This window comes from Geospiza fortis, unplaced genomic scaffold (genome assembly GCF_000277835.1).
Source record: "Geospiza fortis unplaced genomic scaffold, GeoFor_1.0 scaffold72, whole genome shotgun sequence".
Classification (NCBI taxonomy): Eukaryota; Metazoa; Chordata; class Aves; order Passeriformes; family Thraupidae; genus Geospiza; species Geospiza fortis.
Window position 1 is genome coordinate 4,117,341 of NW_005054338.1, and position 19,204 is coordinate 4,136,544.

General features: G+C 38.2%; 1 protein-coding gene across 2 annotated transcripts in view; it reads right to left on the minus strand.

Moving 5' to 3' along the window:
- The window catches only part of CADM2 (cell adhesion molecule 2), a 115,037-nt gene that overhangs the window by 74,203 nt on the left and 21,630 nt on the right, over window positions 1-19,204 (minus strand). For both annotated transcript variants that reach the window (XM_005422370.2, XM_005422371.2), the window contains exon 4: window positions 16,674-16,764. In XM_005422370.2, the coding sequence (XP_005422427.1) occupies window positions 16,674-16,764 (91 nt within the window). The remainder of the gene's footprint in view (window positions 1-16,673; window positions 16,765-19,204) is intronic.

The following is a 19,204-nucleotide window of genomic DNA, read 5'->3' on the forward strand; positions in this document are numbered from 1 at the left end:
ATAGCAGAAGAGGAAAGTAAGCAGTCAAACAAAGAAACTAAACCAGCTAAAGCCCAAATACTTTTCATTCCTTACCTTTTGTCCAAGACAGATAAAGCCTTTGCTTTGTTCATCACAACTTAGGTGACAGACCTCCCTGCCTGGATCTTGCTTTGGATAAATCAGGCAGTCCTCTCACCCTTGCTGGATTACAGGTGCTAACCATGCTGATATGACAGACTAAATTTGCAGCTGAAACTCCTTATCCCTCAGCAGACTGTGACAGCAACTGATTAAAGTGCATCACGAATCTTTTCAAAGCAAAGATATTTATTCTTCTACCCAAAGATACAAAGTATATCATGTCAGAGGGTAAAAGAGTAATTTTTCATATTCATATTTCCTCCTATCTACACTCAAATATTTCCTTGCTATTGGTATTAAGGTTCCTTTTAGGTCTAAAACCTTTGCCTGTGGGAAGTTGACTGCTCTGTTTCTGCATTAATTCTCCTTCTTTTTTGTGTTTCCTCTCATCAGGCTGATAATCCATTTCCTTTTATTCTTTAGTACCCTTAGAGTCTAGGGCACCCTTTGACCTAAGGCTTTCCACCTCTAACACAACTGTGCAATGCTGCTGCTCTCTGTCTGGAGAGATTTTCCCAACTGATCATCAAGCCATTATAATTGTAACTTTTTGAAGCTACCTAACTCCAGTTTTTCCCTTTGTGCACATCATGTACCCCCTTCCCAAAAAAACCTCCATGTCCTTTGTTAGTCATTTTCAAGAAGGCAAGGCAATATCAGATCAATATTCTGAAAAGTGCCTAATCCACATATATATGTGTAGCTTCTTACCTAATTCCAGTATTATTCACAATCTTCTCAGAGAAGTATAAAAACCCTGCTGTGAATAACATTTTGGGGAATGGCTTTCTCATAGTCATGAGACAGATCAACAAGAGAACTTATGTGAAATCAGAAGACAACTTATCGGTGAATTGCCCCAGAAATATCCTTTGAATTCTACTATTGTAAGCAGCAGGGAGGCTAGAAATGGACAAAGATTGTCTAAAAAGAAAAAAAAAAACAGCAACAAAAGCAAACCAAACAAAAGTTTGTGAAGGAGATGCCATAGGAAGGAGTTGCCATCCTGTAACCTGTCCTTCTGGCATTTCAGACAAATCTCTCCCACATTTGCCATGCACTGCACCTGCTGTCAAACTTCTCGTCTCATTTCATCCCCCCTCCATTTTATTTATTTTTTTTATTTCTCTGATCTGATCAACTTCCCAAACAGCAAATTGGGCATTTCTGCTCTTTTATTACTTCTCTAGACATTTCTGCACCAGGCAAGCAGTTGTATCCATGAAAGGGAACATTTGCTAAACTAATTAATTTATGCCTCCCATCACTTAAGAATCTAGAAGCAAAAATTGGAGGAGGAAGAGGTTGCCATATTTCCAGATTTCAAGGCCAGGCCACCACTTAGGAGGAAACAAAACTGAAGAATACTGTTAGACTTATGTATACCATAAAGAAGATGGGTAATCCTCTTTTAAATGCACCATCAGGTCAGGGAATAGGCACTGACTTTTTTCTTTTTTTTTTCTTTTTTTTTTTTCTTTCTTTTTTTCCCCCACAATAAATCTGAAATAACCGTGGGCATTTCAATGCATTTTTAGTAGTTCAAATCAAAATGCCAAGTATTTTGGAACATTTTCAGTAGGCAGCTAATAACCACACTTTTTCTAATATGTATTTTAAAGTTTGAGGCTCAAAATATCTTAAGTTCAGAGGAAACACTATAACCTCTACAGTTTGTGAACAGCTTTAATAAGATGTCTGCTTTAAAACCTTGTCTTTAAAAAACAATGGTATGTATGGCTGTACTGTTCATTTTATGTCACCAGTTTATAAATAATTTATATTCCTTTTAAATTTTAACCGGGAAAAAAGAAAAGTCCTCCACAGAAGTATAACATGTCTTTCAAAAAGATTCCTGAGGCTAAAAAGGCAGAAGGAAAGGTGCAAGCCAGTGCAGCAGCAGGAAAGATAAAAAATAAAAAAATTTTTAAAAAACCCAAAAACAAAAGCAAAAACCAAGCAAAGAAAAAAACCCCAAACCACATTAAACAATCTTATGTCATAAATCCTGTCTCACTTGCTGGGGAGCAGAGGCCTTTCAGAAGTGATGGCTACTGTGAGCTAACTGGCAATAGCTCAAGGACAAAGCAGCAGGCAACACTTCACAGGAAACATCTGTAGGTTGGCCTGCACTCGGCCACAGATTAGATAAGGTGTTTTCCAATTCCTATAAAGCAGCAAGGATGCTGTTTTTGTATCAGAATTCTTGTACTGAAGGCTGATAGGGGTGTACTGCACAATGCTGCACCTGTTCAGAGGGATGCACAATGCATTATCTGCCATGCAGTCCTTCAGCAGCTCTCACAGACAATGGATAAGACCATAAGACACCTAATGACATATCAGTAATTAAAGAAAAGTGACAGCCTTGTTTTCAGGAGACTGAGCAATAAAGCAAGGGGATAGAGACCTCTAGAAGGTGCCTCTCCTTTATTGCTGCAGTAGGGGAAGGCAGCAGCAGCAGAACTGTGAAGCTGCCCCCTCATCCAGAGAATGGAAATCCAGCAGAGCCAAGTTCCAAACTGATGGCCAGGCAATCTCAGACCGGAAAAGAAGCAAGGTCCACTCACAGGAAAACAATGATGCCTTGAAAGCTTCTTTAAAATTCTGGAGCTGAAAGTAGTTTGGATCAGCACTGGAGCACATCGATAATACACGCCCTTCCCCTGTTCTGCCTGGGATTGGTGCCATATATTGATGTGCAAATTACAAAGACAAATCCCTTTCAGTCTCATAAGCTAAGACCTACACTCTGTCAGATAAGAGCACGGAAGGGAAGAGAGGAGAAACTATATACAGATAAGTGAATATTGAAGAATAATTGTCAAACCTTCCTTAAATATTTTACCGCTGTTCCTAAAGGCTTTTTCTTTCCTGTCAGAGTACAGCCAAAATGATAAATGGCATGTAACAATTTTATTCACATGAAAAATTGCTGATTAAATATTGAAATCTCAATAGCCTGGTTTCACTATAATTCTAGTTCTATATGTTTCTAATTATGTAGTCAGTATTCAAACAGCTAAATCTTTGGAATTCCTATGCTGCTGTTTACACCTTGTTGATTCCTTCTTAACCTTTTAGAGCTATTGAAGAATTAGTAGATTATTCTTTTTCATCAGTTGCAAGTAAAGCATGACTATAGGAACAAAGGATGATGGAAACTGCCATGGATTAAATGAACAGTATCTGGAAAAAAATGTATTTCAAAGACATGCAAATGTCAGCAGTACTAAGATAATATGGTGCTCAAGTGGATGCATCAGAATGGCTGCTGAAAATTACTGGGATTAACCAGGAACTATGTTCTTAATGTTAATGAAGTACTGCTGGGGATAGGAATGCTGCAGCAAAGCATAATGATAGGATGTGCACACCTTAGTTACTATGCATGTCATAGAACAGAGGAAAATAACATCTTCTCATCTGGCACATCTTCAGACCTGTTTCTAACACCATGTCTCCTCACAGCAGTTTACAAGCATGCTGCATCCCCAGCCAGGGGAGCAAGCACTGAGGAAAACAGTGATTTATCAGAAATAAAAGAGAAAAAAATAGAAGAAAGAGCTTCAGCACCACTGATTTTAAATGCCTAAAAATTTTCATGTTACAGGATTAAGGTACATTTTTTAAGATAGCCTGGTTTACATAGGTTATGCTGAAGTGCCACATAGAGATAATAGTTGGGACTGCAAAAAACAAGGATCAGGCAGTAACTGCTGTCACACCACATTTTCAGGTCCTTTTTCATTATGTCTGTTGTCATATCCTCAATGCCAGCTGAGGTATGAAGGGTATAGAATGGAATTAGCGAGCAAATATTATTATGAGGGGTTTTTTTCCCCCTTTGACGAGCAAATATTATGAGGGGTTTTTTTCCCCCTTTGACAAATCCTGATTTTCAACTGCTTAGATATTGCAGGCTGCCACACTGATGGATGTTCACATGCCTAATTTGCACTGTTTTGAATTTGCCTTCACCATGTCCCAACATTCACAAGAAACTTTGTCTCTGTTATTACAATAAGCTGAGAAATCCCATCTAAGAAACGCCAGCTGCGTTTTCTGAGTTAAGGTCAAATGCTTGCTGGCACGAGAATCAAAGAGGAAAATGAAGAGTGGCTGATTCATTTCCGCTTTTTCCATTAAGTAAACAGTTGAAAAATCTCATTCACAGTTATTTGCTTGTCCAAATACTACTTGTTTGAAATAATTTGCTGTTGATGTAAGAGACAGTCAAAGGGAAGCCTCATTAAACTAAAATTCCTTCCTGCACTTGAGGTGCAGTGACAACACCCAGAGAGCTGATAAAAGCACCAGTGCTGCGTCTTGGATGACAAGCAAGGACTTCAGAACCAATCCTCATTAACCAAGGTATGCACTTCTTGACATTCAATGAATGTAAGAACATTGTGAAGTTTGGGAGATGAAGCAAAATATCTTCTTTTCACCAGATAAGAAACCATTAGTAACTAGCCACAGCAATGACATTTCTAAGATCTTCTATCGAGTTATGTCCTCTCAGCAAGTAAATATTTGTTGCTATATACAACAGTTTATAGGAGCACCATAGGAATGAAAATACACCATCAAATTTTTGTACCTCAGTTATTTTTTCACCATTGTCAAAAAAAGCTGATGTTGAAGCACATTGTATTGAACCGTAACGAATAATAAAATGTTTTATGCTTTCAAGATCATATAACAATATCCTAACAATAATATACTGTGAACTCACTAGTATTTGTATTTCAGAGCTAAGTTCTATACCGTGGTTTGTGTCAATTTCTTGTGCATTTAAAAATAACTTCTGAAATTGTAATACAATAAAGAGGAAAAGAGACAAACATTATTAGAGAAGTTTGTTTTCTTTTCCCAAATGTGTTATTATCTCCAGACAGAGGGGAGTGCTTTAGTTCACACAAACTTCTCTCACACAGAAAATTATTCATTAGTACCTTCATGGTAATAATTTTAGCACTGTAAAGGAGATATCCTCAAGCTCTCCATGGGCTCTAGCTCCATTAGCATCTAGTCCCAGCAAGCCACAGCAGCCTATGTTCAGTGCTTAGCAGAGAAGGAGCAGCTGTACTGAGTCAGACAAAAAGTTCAGCTAGCCCAGTCCCTTATCTCCAACACCAGGGATAAGCAGATGTCTAGGGAACAGGCCAAGCACAGATCTCAGGCATTTCTGATACCAAGCACAGTTTAAAAATACTCTGTAAACCTTAAGGACTTGCCTTTTCATGAACTTAGGCAGTTTTCCCTTGAATTACTGAAAATTTTCACCATCTGTCATATCCATCGACAACAAATTCCCAAAGTTTACCAGTCATTTTATGAAAAATTATGTCCTTGCTTGGCAACAAAGCTGTTTCTTATTAGTTTGACTCACTCTTAAACATTGCTATTTGTAGAGAGAATGAACTAGCAGTCCTTAACAACTACCTCTGTACCATTTACAATTTTGAAAACATCTGCAATGTTTCCTTTCTATATAAAACAGGCCCCCACAAGGTGTATTTATTTGTTCTTCAAGGGTCGTTTAAAAATGTTTATGAAATAGACTTTTCTCTCTGCAAAAGGAATTAAAACCCCATGAAACATTTTTGTTGGTTTTTTTGTTTGGTTTTTTTTTTTAAATTCAGTCTGCTAATTCTAGTCCTTTTATAAATTTTAGTATTTGAGAAGATGTCAGTTCTACAGATTCTGGGATCTCTCCTGAAGCCCTGTTGTCCTGACCTAGCCAGGTGGTGTTAAGCATTAAGTTTCCAGTCAGAGTTCATAATTCATCAATCTCATCCTTGAATTCCCTTTGAATGCTGGGGTAAAACCTTCTGGTCCTGCTGACTTCCTACTGCTCATTTTGCCTGTTTGTTCCACAACCACCTCCACAGCCCATTTAAATCTTGCTGGTGAGCACCTGAGAAAAGAGGGAATCAGTCTTTAATGTACCCAGTTTTCTCTGCCACAGAAAACATGGATGTAGCAAATCCATCTGGCTTCTCTGTAAACCTTGATTCTCAGTTAAAAATGTACTGACAGACTTTCCATTATTTAATAAAAAAAAAAGAAAACCCTTTATTTTCAAGTTTCTTTTCTAGCTATTCCTTTAATATTCCTGCTTTTTTGGTGGTTTGGCTTACTGAATTTTTATATTTAATCTGCAAAGATCTAAGAATCTTCTCTTCCCTTTGGAAAACAATTTCAGCTTTTCAAATTACAGTTTTTGCCCTTATTATTACTTTGATTTCTCTTCTGTTTAGCCTCACCAACTTCTTTTTCTCAAGGGATTCTGCTAGGTGATATGTATTGACCCTGTGGTTCGAAACTCTTTTTTTATTTTTCTAACATAGTCCTAAGGCTGCCTAGAAAGATTTATTTCTCTTAGTTGCCCCTTATAACTCCTTTTTAACAAGATTCTTCATTATTATGTAGTTCCCTTTTTTGATGTTGATTACCATATAATTGCCCGGATTTTTTTTGCCTCTAGATGCAAACAGCAAATAAATATTTTAAAGCACTAGCTGAATGAAGATGATGGTGAGAGCTCCCTCAGTCTGTGTCACCCTTTGGAAAATTCTAGAAATTGTGCGTACGAGGTAGAAAGGTAGGTTAGGGATATTTGAGAGCAATAGAAAGTAAAATCCAAACAACCAACCAACCAAATCCAACAAAAGATCATCATCAAAAAGCAATATTAAGTAGAAACACTGATCTGTCTCCCACTTACTTCCCTCCTACTGCAGGGTATCACAGTCTCTCCCACCAGCACTTCCCAACCCTTGGTAAACCTTTGCAATTCCATCTTAAAAGTGACCAAACCAGTGTTCCTAAGCAGGAATAAATAAAGCAATGGGAAGAGGTGATCCAGGTGCAGGACCAGGGATTGTCCTGCAGCCCCTGGAGGAAAATACTCTGGAGCAGCATTTTCCTGTGCAAGACTAAAAATTTCTGACTCAGTCTTTCCTCAGCCCTTAAATAATAATAATTAAATAAGTGTTGGAAACAGTTTACCATGGTGCGTAGAACAGTATGGATGTGGAAATTTTTAACCAGCCAAACTCAGGTCTGAGAAATCTCCAAGATCTTCCTTGCAATGCAAAGACTAGCTCAGCCAAACAATGAATAGTTTGTTACATTAATAATAAATTAAGCCAATCTATTACTTCTCTTACCTGTTTACTGTCATGCCAGTCAGAACCACAAACACTTTTATCTTGTCATCTCCATTTTTTCTGAGGCTCTGCTCATCAAAGAGCAGTGTTAAGCTCCTCTAGAAGGATGGTGCTTTATCCTGCTAGCTTACACCACATACATGTTCTCAAGGTATTCTGCTGTTGTAAATGTGGGGTAAAAATGTAGATATTCAATGAGCAGGTGCTCCCTGTGACATTGGGTGGTTCCACATAACATCTGCTACACAAATTCCTGAATTGTGAAACATAATCAGTATAACCAGCATGACTTACACTGACAAAGTTATACTAATGTGTCTGTCTTCTACTGCTAGTGGTTGATTCAAAAACTCTATAATTTTATGTGTTACTGTAGCTAAACACTTGTCTACAGAATCTAAGTATCTAAAAGGCCAAATGTGATGTCCTTTCCCAAAACTTCTTTCTCATGTTTCAACTTGCAGTCTAGTACTTAGAATTACCTGCTCTGTATTTCAATTTTATCTATTATTCTATCCCGCAGGCCTTTTTTATTTTAGCATGTGTTTCCACCTGAGAGCAAGGAAAAGAATTATTTCAAAAGCCATACACATGCAGAATGGATTTAACGAGCACTAAAAATGCTGCGTGCAGTTGTTTTTCATACTGTACTTTCTGCACTTTTATGGGTAAACACTGCAAAAAAGGGATGCTTAAAAAAGAGGAAAAGCAATTATTGAATTGAGCCTATTAAGCAATGTGATCATTTTACAGAACACTAAAGGGGTAGTTCTTAAGCACTGCAGGAGGCTTTATTGTAAAGTGTAATTTTCAGACAGCCACTAATGCTCCCACCTGCTCCTCTTTGTGTCACACTTTTTATAACACCAATTTCCCTGCTCTCTGCAAAATACTGGGGAAAAGAAAAATTACAAAAAAAGTGTAGAATGTCCCAGCTGTGAGAAGAAGGTACAAGCTCCCAGAAGGACAGGATGTTTAATACAAAATGAAATTTAATCTATTGAATATACATACTGTATCTCAGCAAAAATGTTACCTGCTTCATAATATGTTATCTACTACATCACAGCATAATTCTACAGTGGAGGTGCAATATCAATGAAATATTGGTGTAGAAAGCCTCAAGCAGAATATTCACACAATCCTTTAAAATAACTGCCTTTACCTTCAAAGACAAACTACCTATGTGGAAAGTTTCACCAAGCAGATTTTTTTCCTACAATTCATATTATATTCTTCACAAGATTTTAGGACATTTTACTGAAAATGAGCACTCATTAAATATAATGTATAATAGATGTGCACTAAATCAAGGCAGGAGATATTAGCATGAACTCCTTCAAAAGGACAATAATTCAAAAATTGGTCAACATTTCTCTGTGGTTAACAATAACCACAGGAAACAGAGTGATTAACCTCAGCTGACATGGGATGTATCACATCAGATCAAATTAACAGGAGGCTGCGTTTGAGTTAACAAACTCAAACAAAAGTCCCTTTTGGAGAAATAGAAGCTCACACTTCTCCAAACAGAAAAAGCATACAGACAGCCTAAATGGGATAAAGATACAGAGATGAAAAAGCTATGTTAAAAAAAAAATAAGACAAAGTAAGAACATTTCAAGAAACTATAACAAGAGCAAAGAGACAGGCAAGACAGAGATACCAGTGGTATTTGCAGAAGACAGGCTCTAACTGCTGAACAAGCCAAATTCAAAGGAAGACAACTTGGAATGGACAGAGAGCAAGACAAAAGACAGGACTAGGAGAGCCTGAGCTATCCTGAGAGCTGTTCCCAGTGACAAGGAACACAGGGCTGAGAACTGTGAGGAGGGTTTCTTACCCTTCTCCAAGTCTATTTCCACAGATAAAATACCCTGTCCTATACATGCAGGCATTCATTCAAGCATGTATTTACAGAACCTTGCCCAAAGCTGTGTGTGAAATGTGTCCCTGGAAACTTCACTGGAAACTCAGAGCATTCAGAAGGCATAAATCAGATAAAGATATTTCAGCTAATGCTAGTTCTGAGATCAAGGCAGAGAACATCAGGGAGGTTCCTGGTTAGTTAAATGCATAGCAGCTTTGCTCAAAACCATCCACATTTCTGCTAAGACAAAGGGCTAAACATAAAACAGTGAAACTCCAGTACCTAATACCTAAATTCCCCCCTCCTTTTCTTTTTTCCACTTACTTGATTTCACTTGTAGATGGTCCTTCCAGAGAAACCAGAAACTCTTACAATTCAGGATTTCTTATGTACAAATGTGTGTGAAGGTTAAGGGAGAAATACTTTGATACCACATTTATGTTTTACAAGAGTAATATTTCATCGTGGGTATGGACAAATCTAGCCAGTTTTCCAAATCATTAATATTTATTGATACTGCCTGAACTTCCAGTTTGAGCTGTGGATTCATTCTGCACAGAGATTTATAAACACAGAAACATGGATGATTTTCCAGATTCATTATGATAATTCATATAGGCAGAATTGATACCAGCATTCCTTTCTAGGCTGCTAGGTACTCATGGCACAAACCCAGAGAGCAGTGAATAAAATCTATGTCGAAAATGAGATTATTTCTTACAGAACCTCCATCTCACCTTCCAGAGAGGCCAGGAAGTGCATCATATCAAAGCAGGACAGAAAAAACTGTCCATGGACAAAAGGCTGGTCATTGGACTAATGACTCAGAGGCTAAACCTGCCATTAGGATGCAGTTTCAAAGCAATATTGGCAAACTGCTCATACCAAAACATTAATGGCTGGATGTCAAGTGGGATTCCACAATTTTCTGCCCCAGATTCTGATTTCACTCTCAAGCACAGGTTTGTAGGCGTGCTAAGAACTCACTGTTACAACTCAAACCAAGGATAAGCTATCTTCTGAGTGGGATGCTGTGTCACTCCAAAACAGTCTTGGGAAAATAGGGACTGTGATCAATGTTACACATGAAATATGCACCATCTATTTGTCAATTTTGAACTTAGGACTTTTTGCTGCTTCAGTTCCCAGCTGTAAATTTGAGGCAAGTGAATAATCTAATCATGCAAAGGTGTGGTAAAAAATAAACATTTAAATATTTGCTAAGTTCTTAGACACTATGGAAAATTAAAAAAAAACCAAAACCAAGGAAGGAACTCTAATTCTCTCTTCTGAGATACTACGGAAAATTTAAAAAACAAAAACAAAAATACCAAAAAACCATATGAACAGTATGAAGGAACTCTAATTCTCTCTTCTGAGAGTATACATCAAATAACACATACAGGTCATTCATAGCTACCATTCATAAATACTGTTTCACTGAAGGAGTCAAGAATCCTCTTCAAAGGAAAAGGATCTTACCACAGTTTTCAGGAAGAAAATCATTATCATGTTTGATTTTAGTTGTGCTTTTCTCTATAACTTTCATGAGCTCACAAATAATGTTATTCTAATGAAGGATACCTATGTGAGTTTTCTGAAATAATACAAAGAAAATCAGGAAATTCAATGTGTCCCTCCTAGTATTTCTCAAAATCCCTTCCTCAGGTTCAGATGTCTTTCCACTTCGAATTAGTTTGAACTAAGGCAAGTATTCAGAGAAAGGAAGAGACTTTATCCTCTTTTCTTTACAATGCCTTTCATCCTTAAGCCTGTGACAAAATGATTCATGAGATAAATTTTTCTTTATTTTTTTCAACTACCAAATGTGAAAACTCTGCAGAAATGGCAGGATCTGTAGATGAAGAAGACAGTGTATGTTGTCTACTCTGACTCTGGCAAGTCTTTGGTGACTGTCCCCAACGACATTCATTGTACCCAGGCTGGGATGCCACTGTCACCAGAATGTTTGTGCCACTCAATGGGTTAACTGTTAAAAACTGATGGAACACTCTACCCAGGGGATGGGATGTTTGTGCCACTCAATGGGTTAAAAACTGGCTGGACCATTGATGGAGCTGATGGAACACTCTACCCAGGGGATGGTTAAAAGCACATTTCTTCAGGAATCTATCCTGGTCCTGTTTAACTCTTGAATACCAAAGACCTGGTGGAATGTGTTCATTAAGCTGGCTGCACTGATACATCTGAGGGGAGGCCACTGTTCAGAGGGGCTCCTGTGGCCTGGAGGAATGGGCCAACAGGTGCCTCCTGGGAGGCAGGGAACTCAGCAAGGATATAATATCCTACATGTAAGCTGAGAAAAACCTGGAAGTTGTGGCTAACAGTAGATTTAACTAGAGCCAGCCTGAGTCCAGGCTCTGCTGCTTTCAGGTGACTGGATATGAGTTGATTCCCTTCACTGGCTTTCCTCAGTCTCACCTAGAGCTCTGCCAGGTCCTTCTCAAATGAATCAGCCACTCTCTCTCTGGGTTGCCTGGGTGGTGTGTGTTTCCTGTTGTCATTAGTAATTGTTTGCACCAACCTTTACAAAATGTTTGTCTCACTCAAGGGAGTCTTCTTTAAACAGATGCTAGAAAAGACAGGACACTGTGTGGAGATACTGCACACATCATTTACAAAGACTTTATGGCCCAAGCCTGGCTCTTTGGTGTGCACTCATTATTAAAAGTGAACACCTCTTCTTACATTAATATGTTTCTTTGTCCATACTTTATACTACTCTGTACATATTCATGTTTGGTTTTGGTTGTGCTTTTCTTTATAATTTTCATGAGCTCACAAATAATGTTATTCTAATGAAGGATACCTGAAATAAAAATCTTCCCTATTTATCTCAAACAAGGCCAAATATTCACTTTACATTAGTCAACCAACTGTACTATGATTCCCCTGAGATGCATGGAATGGAAAGACATTTCTCTAAAGCACACAGGAGACAGCTAACTTTTTCTTTGTTTCCTGTGCCCTAATTATTCCATTATATTTTGACGTCCTTTCTCCTGACTTAAAAAACTCACATATTTCATGCATGCTTTGATGAGAGTACTGACTAAGAATATTAAATATTGAACCTTTCTTTCATTATGGGTCAGTTTTTGAATTTACTTTTAGGGCAGTTTTGAGTCACTAGACTATATTGTTAAGACACAACAGTGTATAGAAGTTACAGCTTGCAATAAGAAAACATTGGCTTTTAAAAAATTTTGTAAGCATGGATGACTGTAAATGATCATTTTGTTCTTTACTTTCTATATTTTTTACAGCTACCTCATGTTTATTTTAGAATACTCAAAATACTGTCAGGCAAAATGATTTCAGAAAAGTCTAGACATTACATAAAAAGGATGTCTAGGATTTCTGAAGTTTAATTACATTTCCTTATTTGGAAAATAAATAAAGTCTCAGTAAAACTATATTATGCTAAAAGAAGAAATAAATTAAGATGCAACACCTTACATATATATGAGGCAAGCTCATTGATAAAAATATTACAGACTGACAGCTGTCCAAGGATCCAGCCACAAACACTGGAGAAAGCAGTGCTAAGAATTGAAAAGGGAAGAGATTCAATTTGGTTTGAAACTACACAAAAGTACCTCCAAAAAAGGGATGCTGCTGAATAGTCATATCAAGCACAGAGTGTCTTGACCTCAATTATGCAGAGAAATGGTTAAATACATTTTTTACCTGTAATTTGGAGAAAACAAAAAAAGCCCAAAACACAACAACCCTGGACATCAGTATTATCAAAACTGTCAACAGCGTGAAGAAACCAGTGACTGAGTATTGCAAAAGGAAAGACTAAGCTAACATAAATACTCATATTCAAAGTTTTCCAAAAGAAAACTCTTAATTTTTTATGCCAACTGTGCATTTATTAATTGGACAAAATCCTCACAAATGCTATATTTCAAGATCCCTTACAATATTACACATAATAGGGTATACTCCTAGAGTGAGCCATGTTTATCTGTAGTAAACTGATGAATATATTTCCTTTTTTCATTTGCATCAACAGAAAAATTTAATTGAAAATGTCATAGATTTATCCATACAATATTCCAGACACCAGCCTTCTGCTGCTGTTTCTTAGAGCTGGTGCCTGAAGTGCTACACAGCTGGGTTAGAACACCACCAAATCCACGTGGCCTGCCTCTGCAAAACTATCACAGAACAGGCAGGAAGCCTGGCCTGCTCCTTTTGGTGGTTTTGTCCCACTTCCACAGCAGCAACACAGTGGTTACCCAAAAGAAGGTCATTTTCAGCTCCTGCCGCAAAGTAACAGAAATTAGCACAGGGCCTGGCTGGAGCCAGAGCTGTCCTCATCCTCCCAGCGATGAGCAGAGAGGTAAAACAGCACAGTTACTGAATTAGTGCAGTCTGTCTTACATCCTCTTATGTTGCCTCACTGAATCACATTTCCACCTTTCTCTCCACCCTCTCCCATGCCCCCAGCTTCTCCCCCTTAGCCCACCCTCAGCATCCCTGTTCCAACATTGGGGTCCCTTTACCAAGACCATCCACAGCAAGTGGGAACCCCAGAGGCTGGGATAATCCCAGCCCACCTCACATGCTGTGACAGTTGATGATGCTCACATCCAAGGGTCTGAGGACATTTTTTCTCCTGTCCAAAGTCATGGCTAATGACTGGCCAAGAGAAATCTTACACCTCAAATTGTGAAACCTCAGCAGGTCCCTAGATCTAGCCCTTAGTACAGTTGTTCTCTGTAGCTGTTCTCTGTCCCTCTGCTGTATCCCTGGAGGATGCTGTTTCAGCAAGAGATGCAGAGTGCAGAGGATTTTTGAGAGGTGCTGGTTTCAGCAAGTCTTCCCTCCCATTTCCTGCTACAGGGCTGTAGGTTAGGAAGGGCTTTCCCTCAGGACTGTTGTAGATTGGAAACACAGCATCAGGGTAACGATGATGCACATGGTTTGAGGGACAGAATCCCCTTCCAGGAAGGTGATTCACCTTTCAGGGTGATGAGCTGTAAGATGGTGTATGATGCTGTAAGTATCATACTTATGATGGTGTATGAGCTGTATGATGCTGTAAGTACATTCCAGCTTTAGCCTCATCCTGCTTTTCCCTGTTGGAAAAGAATTCCTCAGCAGCAGCTACCAGTAACATCAATGTCACCACAGCCACCACCTGGCTTCACCCTTTCTCAGTTTTCATCTCAAATGCCACTTGGAAGCTTGTGAAAATTGCTCTGGGACGCAAGAGAAATGCACCTCTAAGTAAGTGTTCATTTACTGCTGCCTGCAGGAAGCAGGAGAGACTGTGCCATAAAGTATCCAGAAATTAACCCACGGTGTGCAAACAGCTGTGAAGAACCACAGCTGGCCTGAGCTCTCCATGAAGCCCACAATTCATCACTTACCTTATGACACTGACATATCTGGGCTCAGTAGACCTCTCCAATTCCTCTCTCTCTCCCAGCCAGAGGCACTCACAATGCAGGTTGGGAGCATGACACTCCTGTTTCTCAAGCTAAGCCTCTGCAAACTGCTCCCAGGAGGATGCCTATTTATTACTGGCCCTGTGCCATGAGAGACTGACCTAATGAAGCAATTCAGAGCAGCTGAAGTTGGCAATGCCTGTGGCCTGGACAATTAGAGGTGCATTTATTGGCAAAATATTTGTGCCCCAAAGGCTACCACGTGCAGGTCCCTGTCTTGATAATTCTGTCACGTGAAGATTTTTGTTTCTTTCCCTTTCAAAACCACATGCAAATTTTGCATTTGAATCCTTTAAGGAGAGAACACAGCTTTACTTAAAATAAATAAACAAATCAGTAACACCTTAATTGAAGCTCTCTTTTAATTACTAAGTTGTAACTAGTGCCTCCTAATGTTTAAAGTATGTCCAGAGTATTATGCGTACCAAATATAAAATATTGTGTATGCCAAGGTATCTCACTTTTACTCCTCTGATTCTTTCCCTGATCCTGCTGTGAGTGAGGAACTGAGTGGGGCTAGAATGCCTCAAGTCTATTAGCTAAAAGGAGCACTTCATCTGTTAAGTCATGAGGAAAATACTGAGATAAGGAAAATGCTAAATATCACCCAGCCAATGGTGCACTCAGGGCAATCAGTGCTGACCTCTTTGCTAAAATTAAGCACTTGCACATCTTCAGCAGATTTTGAAAATAAGGGGGAAACAGACTCTACCTCTTCATGCCCAGGGGAATGTTCAAGGGATATGAGATAAAAGGATAAGTCCTTCTCCTTCAGGTACATTATAAAAGCAAGAGAGGGCTCACAATGGATTTTTGTGTTACTGACAGAAGTATTTTTCTCAGAAACACACACATATCAGAAGCACACAGGTACAGAAAAGACCAATTACATGGAGCATCAGGTCAGACTAATCAGATGAACTCCCAGTGTTTTGGTCTCAAGCAGGGAAGAAGCATGATCTAGGTGCTCACCCAGTCAAGATCTGGATGGAGGAGCTGCTTTAAAATGATGCAGGTGCATAATATTAAAAAAAAAATAATTACCTATGGAGCTTAAATTATGCCAGAAGAGTTTTTGAAAATAGAAATTTTGGACTTAGATGCCTTACTTGACCTAAATCTGACTTCAAGCTCCTGCATAAAGCAATTCCATGAAGTCACTAAAGTTATACCAGGGAGAAATTCAGCCATAAGTGACATGATTTTTGTCATGCAATTCACACCTTTTCTAGGTTCAAAATATTATTCCATTACCATTTTCAAGACCATTCTAAATCTGTGTATCATCACAACACTATATATTGATCTTTTGAGCAGAAGGTCAATATTTAAGAAACTTGATTCATAATGACTTAATATTAAGCAATTGGATTATTTTTTTATATATATATATATATGAGTAAATATATAACAGCCCCTCTGAGCAGTTAACTGTTTCCAAGAGTCAAGTCTATTTAAATAGTAGATTCTGTGCAAGGGTTAACCTCTGCAGATTTTTCTCTAAAGATATTAATAGAGAAGATGTTAATTCCCAAGGAAAACAATTTACATTCCTAAAGCAGGCTACACCTTTCCAAATCCTGGTAGAAACAGGCAGCCAACTTGCACATATAATTAAATTTCAAATTCACCTGTAAATGGCAGCCAAAGTTCAAAATATTTTTTTTCTGAGGCTGGTTGATGTAGGAAGATTTTCATGAGATGTTTTCTCCTCTATCATCAATTTAATGATGTAAACAGAGATAGATTAAACCTGCACACCTTTCAGGTTGATATACCTGACAGGGGAAAAAAAAATCTCACAGCTGGAATTCTTCCTGATAACTCAAATAGGTGACAAAGTAAAAGAGCAATCTTCTATAGACACTTAATGAAGACAGGCTTCAAGGGGTTTTCTATACCAGAGAGTACTTTACACCCCAGGAGGAGACAAAGCCAGTGGATTTCTGCAGCTGAGGATTGCAGTCACAGCAGAATAAGTAAAATAACAAAAAACATATTACTTGTTAAATCACTTACACTGGTTTTCCTTTGGATTCACAAGTCAAAATTATAGATTGTCCTTCTTCAGGCCATGAATTGGAAGAAATGATTTTAACTAAAGGTGTATCTAGGAAGAAAAAAATAGACAACTTGTTGATATACACAAAAAAGATTTATTATCTAAGAGTACATTCTTCTCTATTTACAACAGACTAAACCACAGATTTAATTTACACTTGGAGACAGTTTCATATGGAGCCTTGTGCAATTTCCATTGTCTTCAGGAAGGCAATAAAAATGACCAATGTAACTAAACCAGTAACTTTTTATACCTCTAGGAGACACAGATAGAAAACATGTGTATACTAAGAGAAAACTATTTTTTATTTCTGTATTCGATGCAAATACTCCATATGACTATCCAAAAGTCTGATATCCAACAACAAAATAAAGGAAAAAAACCCATCTAGGATGAATGACAAGTACTCCATGCAATTGTTTGCCTATTTTTAGGCTGATATGATGGAATGCTGCTATTAGAGGAATGAATGCAATAGTGTACATTTGAATAAGAACCCTTTTGTTGTTGCAGAAGCTTGAAAGTCATAATAAGAAAGCTACAATGGGTTTTCAGATAAAATACCTTGTTACAGACATTTTACAGGATATTATTTCTGAAATGCAATAAAGCTGCCCCTAAACCATAACAATCTTAAACAGAATTTGCAAAAAGAATGTTTCAAATATCTGCAAAAAGCACTACAGAAGAATCTGCAATCTGTCCAATGTGATTGGATTAGTTTTATAGTTTTAATTGCAAAAAGATACACAATAAAGCTACTGTGAATTCATGCCAAATAAAGCATTTGAAGTAGATCTTTAACTTTTAAAATATTTGCTACCTGGCTTGCAAGAATATATTTTCATAGTCAACATATGACTTAGAGGGCCACCTTTATAAAGAACAAAAAAAAGATGATAAATAAAGGACTGTAACACATTTTTCCCTAGGAAGAGGAAAACCAAATTTCATTGTCACAGTGGAAAAAAAATCAGATTGAATTGAAAAATAGATATTTTTCCTCATGGTTTCTTTGTCTATAGCTTCCTAATACAAACCACTTTATCCTGCAAATCTAGGATACCTAAGTTTTGTCTCACTAAATTTGCAGTGGCTGTTATCCTTAGCAGTGACACCACTGACGTGCTGTTATTAAGTAAATGTGAAAGAGCATGCCAATACGACCCCACAAAATCACCCCAAAAAAATAATTAAAAAGATATACTGTAACAATAGAGTTTCTTATTGAGATGCCAATAGTCCTGCAGAACCCTAAATGGCATCTGAACAATTAAAGTGATGAAAAAAAATCTGACTTTTGATTTTTTTATTTTTGCACACCACAGAGTAACAGCACAAGACAAGAAGAGAGAAAGGCTTAGTGCAGACTCTCTGCAATTCCACTGAAAGTATTTTCAGCATCATTCAGCTTTCCAGAACAGCTGCTCTAACCTTACACCAGTAGCAAATCTGTTCCACAAGTTCATATTTTTAAGGACTCTGCAAACCATTACGCAGGTGACTAATCCTTTGGAGGCCAGGCTGGCATTTGCTTCATTTTTAGCACGTGCTTAAGGCACTGACCTCAAGTGCCTTAATAAATCAGGGCATCAAGTACTTCTGTGATTTCAGTGGTGCTGTTGAAGATGAATAAATTACTCTCTTGACTATACATTGAACCAGAGGAGCAAATTAGTATCAGATAGGAATACATGAAGAATTTAACTGAGGGAGGGAGACAACTAATGCAATGAGATCAAGAGGTTTCCAGAGAAGTATGAAAAAGAGCAAAACTTTGATGGAAGTAATCCTCACAGCCACAGGTGAAGGAAGAAATTAAAGGGCCATCTAGCTATTATTCCTGGCTTAAATATTTTTAAAAATTATCAGCATTTTATGTAACACTGTAAATGACCCAAATAAAATTGAAGATAGGACTCCAGACACTTAAGCTTTCATCTGCATGCATCAATGCAGCGCTGCTTGCCCCGACTTGAAGTTCCCATTCCTTCTTTAATCCACCAGGCAGCTCTCTGTTCTCCACACACTTCTAAACGGAGCTTACTAACACAATTATATTTATGTTTCACCCTCTAAGGCACAACAAAGTGGTGTAGGAAATACATTCCCCAGTGGTTTTCCCTGCTAATTGACTTCAACAGTAACTACTTGTTTCTCTAAAGCAGGAAACACAGGGTTTAATTCAATATATAATTTTTAGGGAAGATAACAATGGAAAATTTTTGCTTTTTATTAATCATTCTTTTTCAAAAACTAGATATTCTATTTTGAGCGCGTTACTCTCAGTATTACTATTTCTATTCTTTATTTTTAGGCGGCGGAAGCGGCGTGACAGGGCACAGGGATGCCGGCTCTGGCTGGACAGCGGCACGCAGCGGCTCGGGACCGGGAGGCTGCACCGACGCTGCGCCGAAAGCAGTGGAGGGTGCGGGCGGGGCGGTGGAGCGATAACGGCTCCGCGCGGCGGATCCCGGCAGCGGCGCCG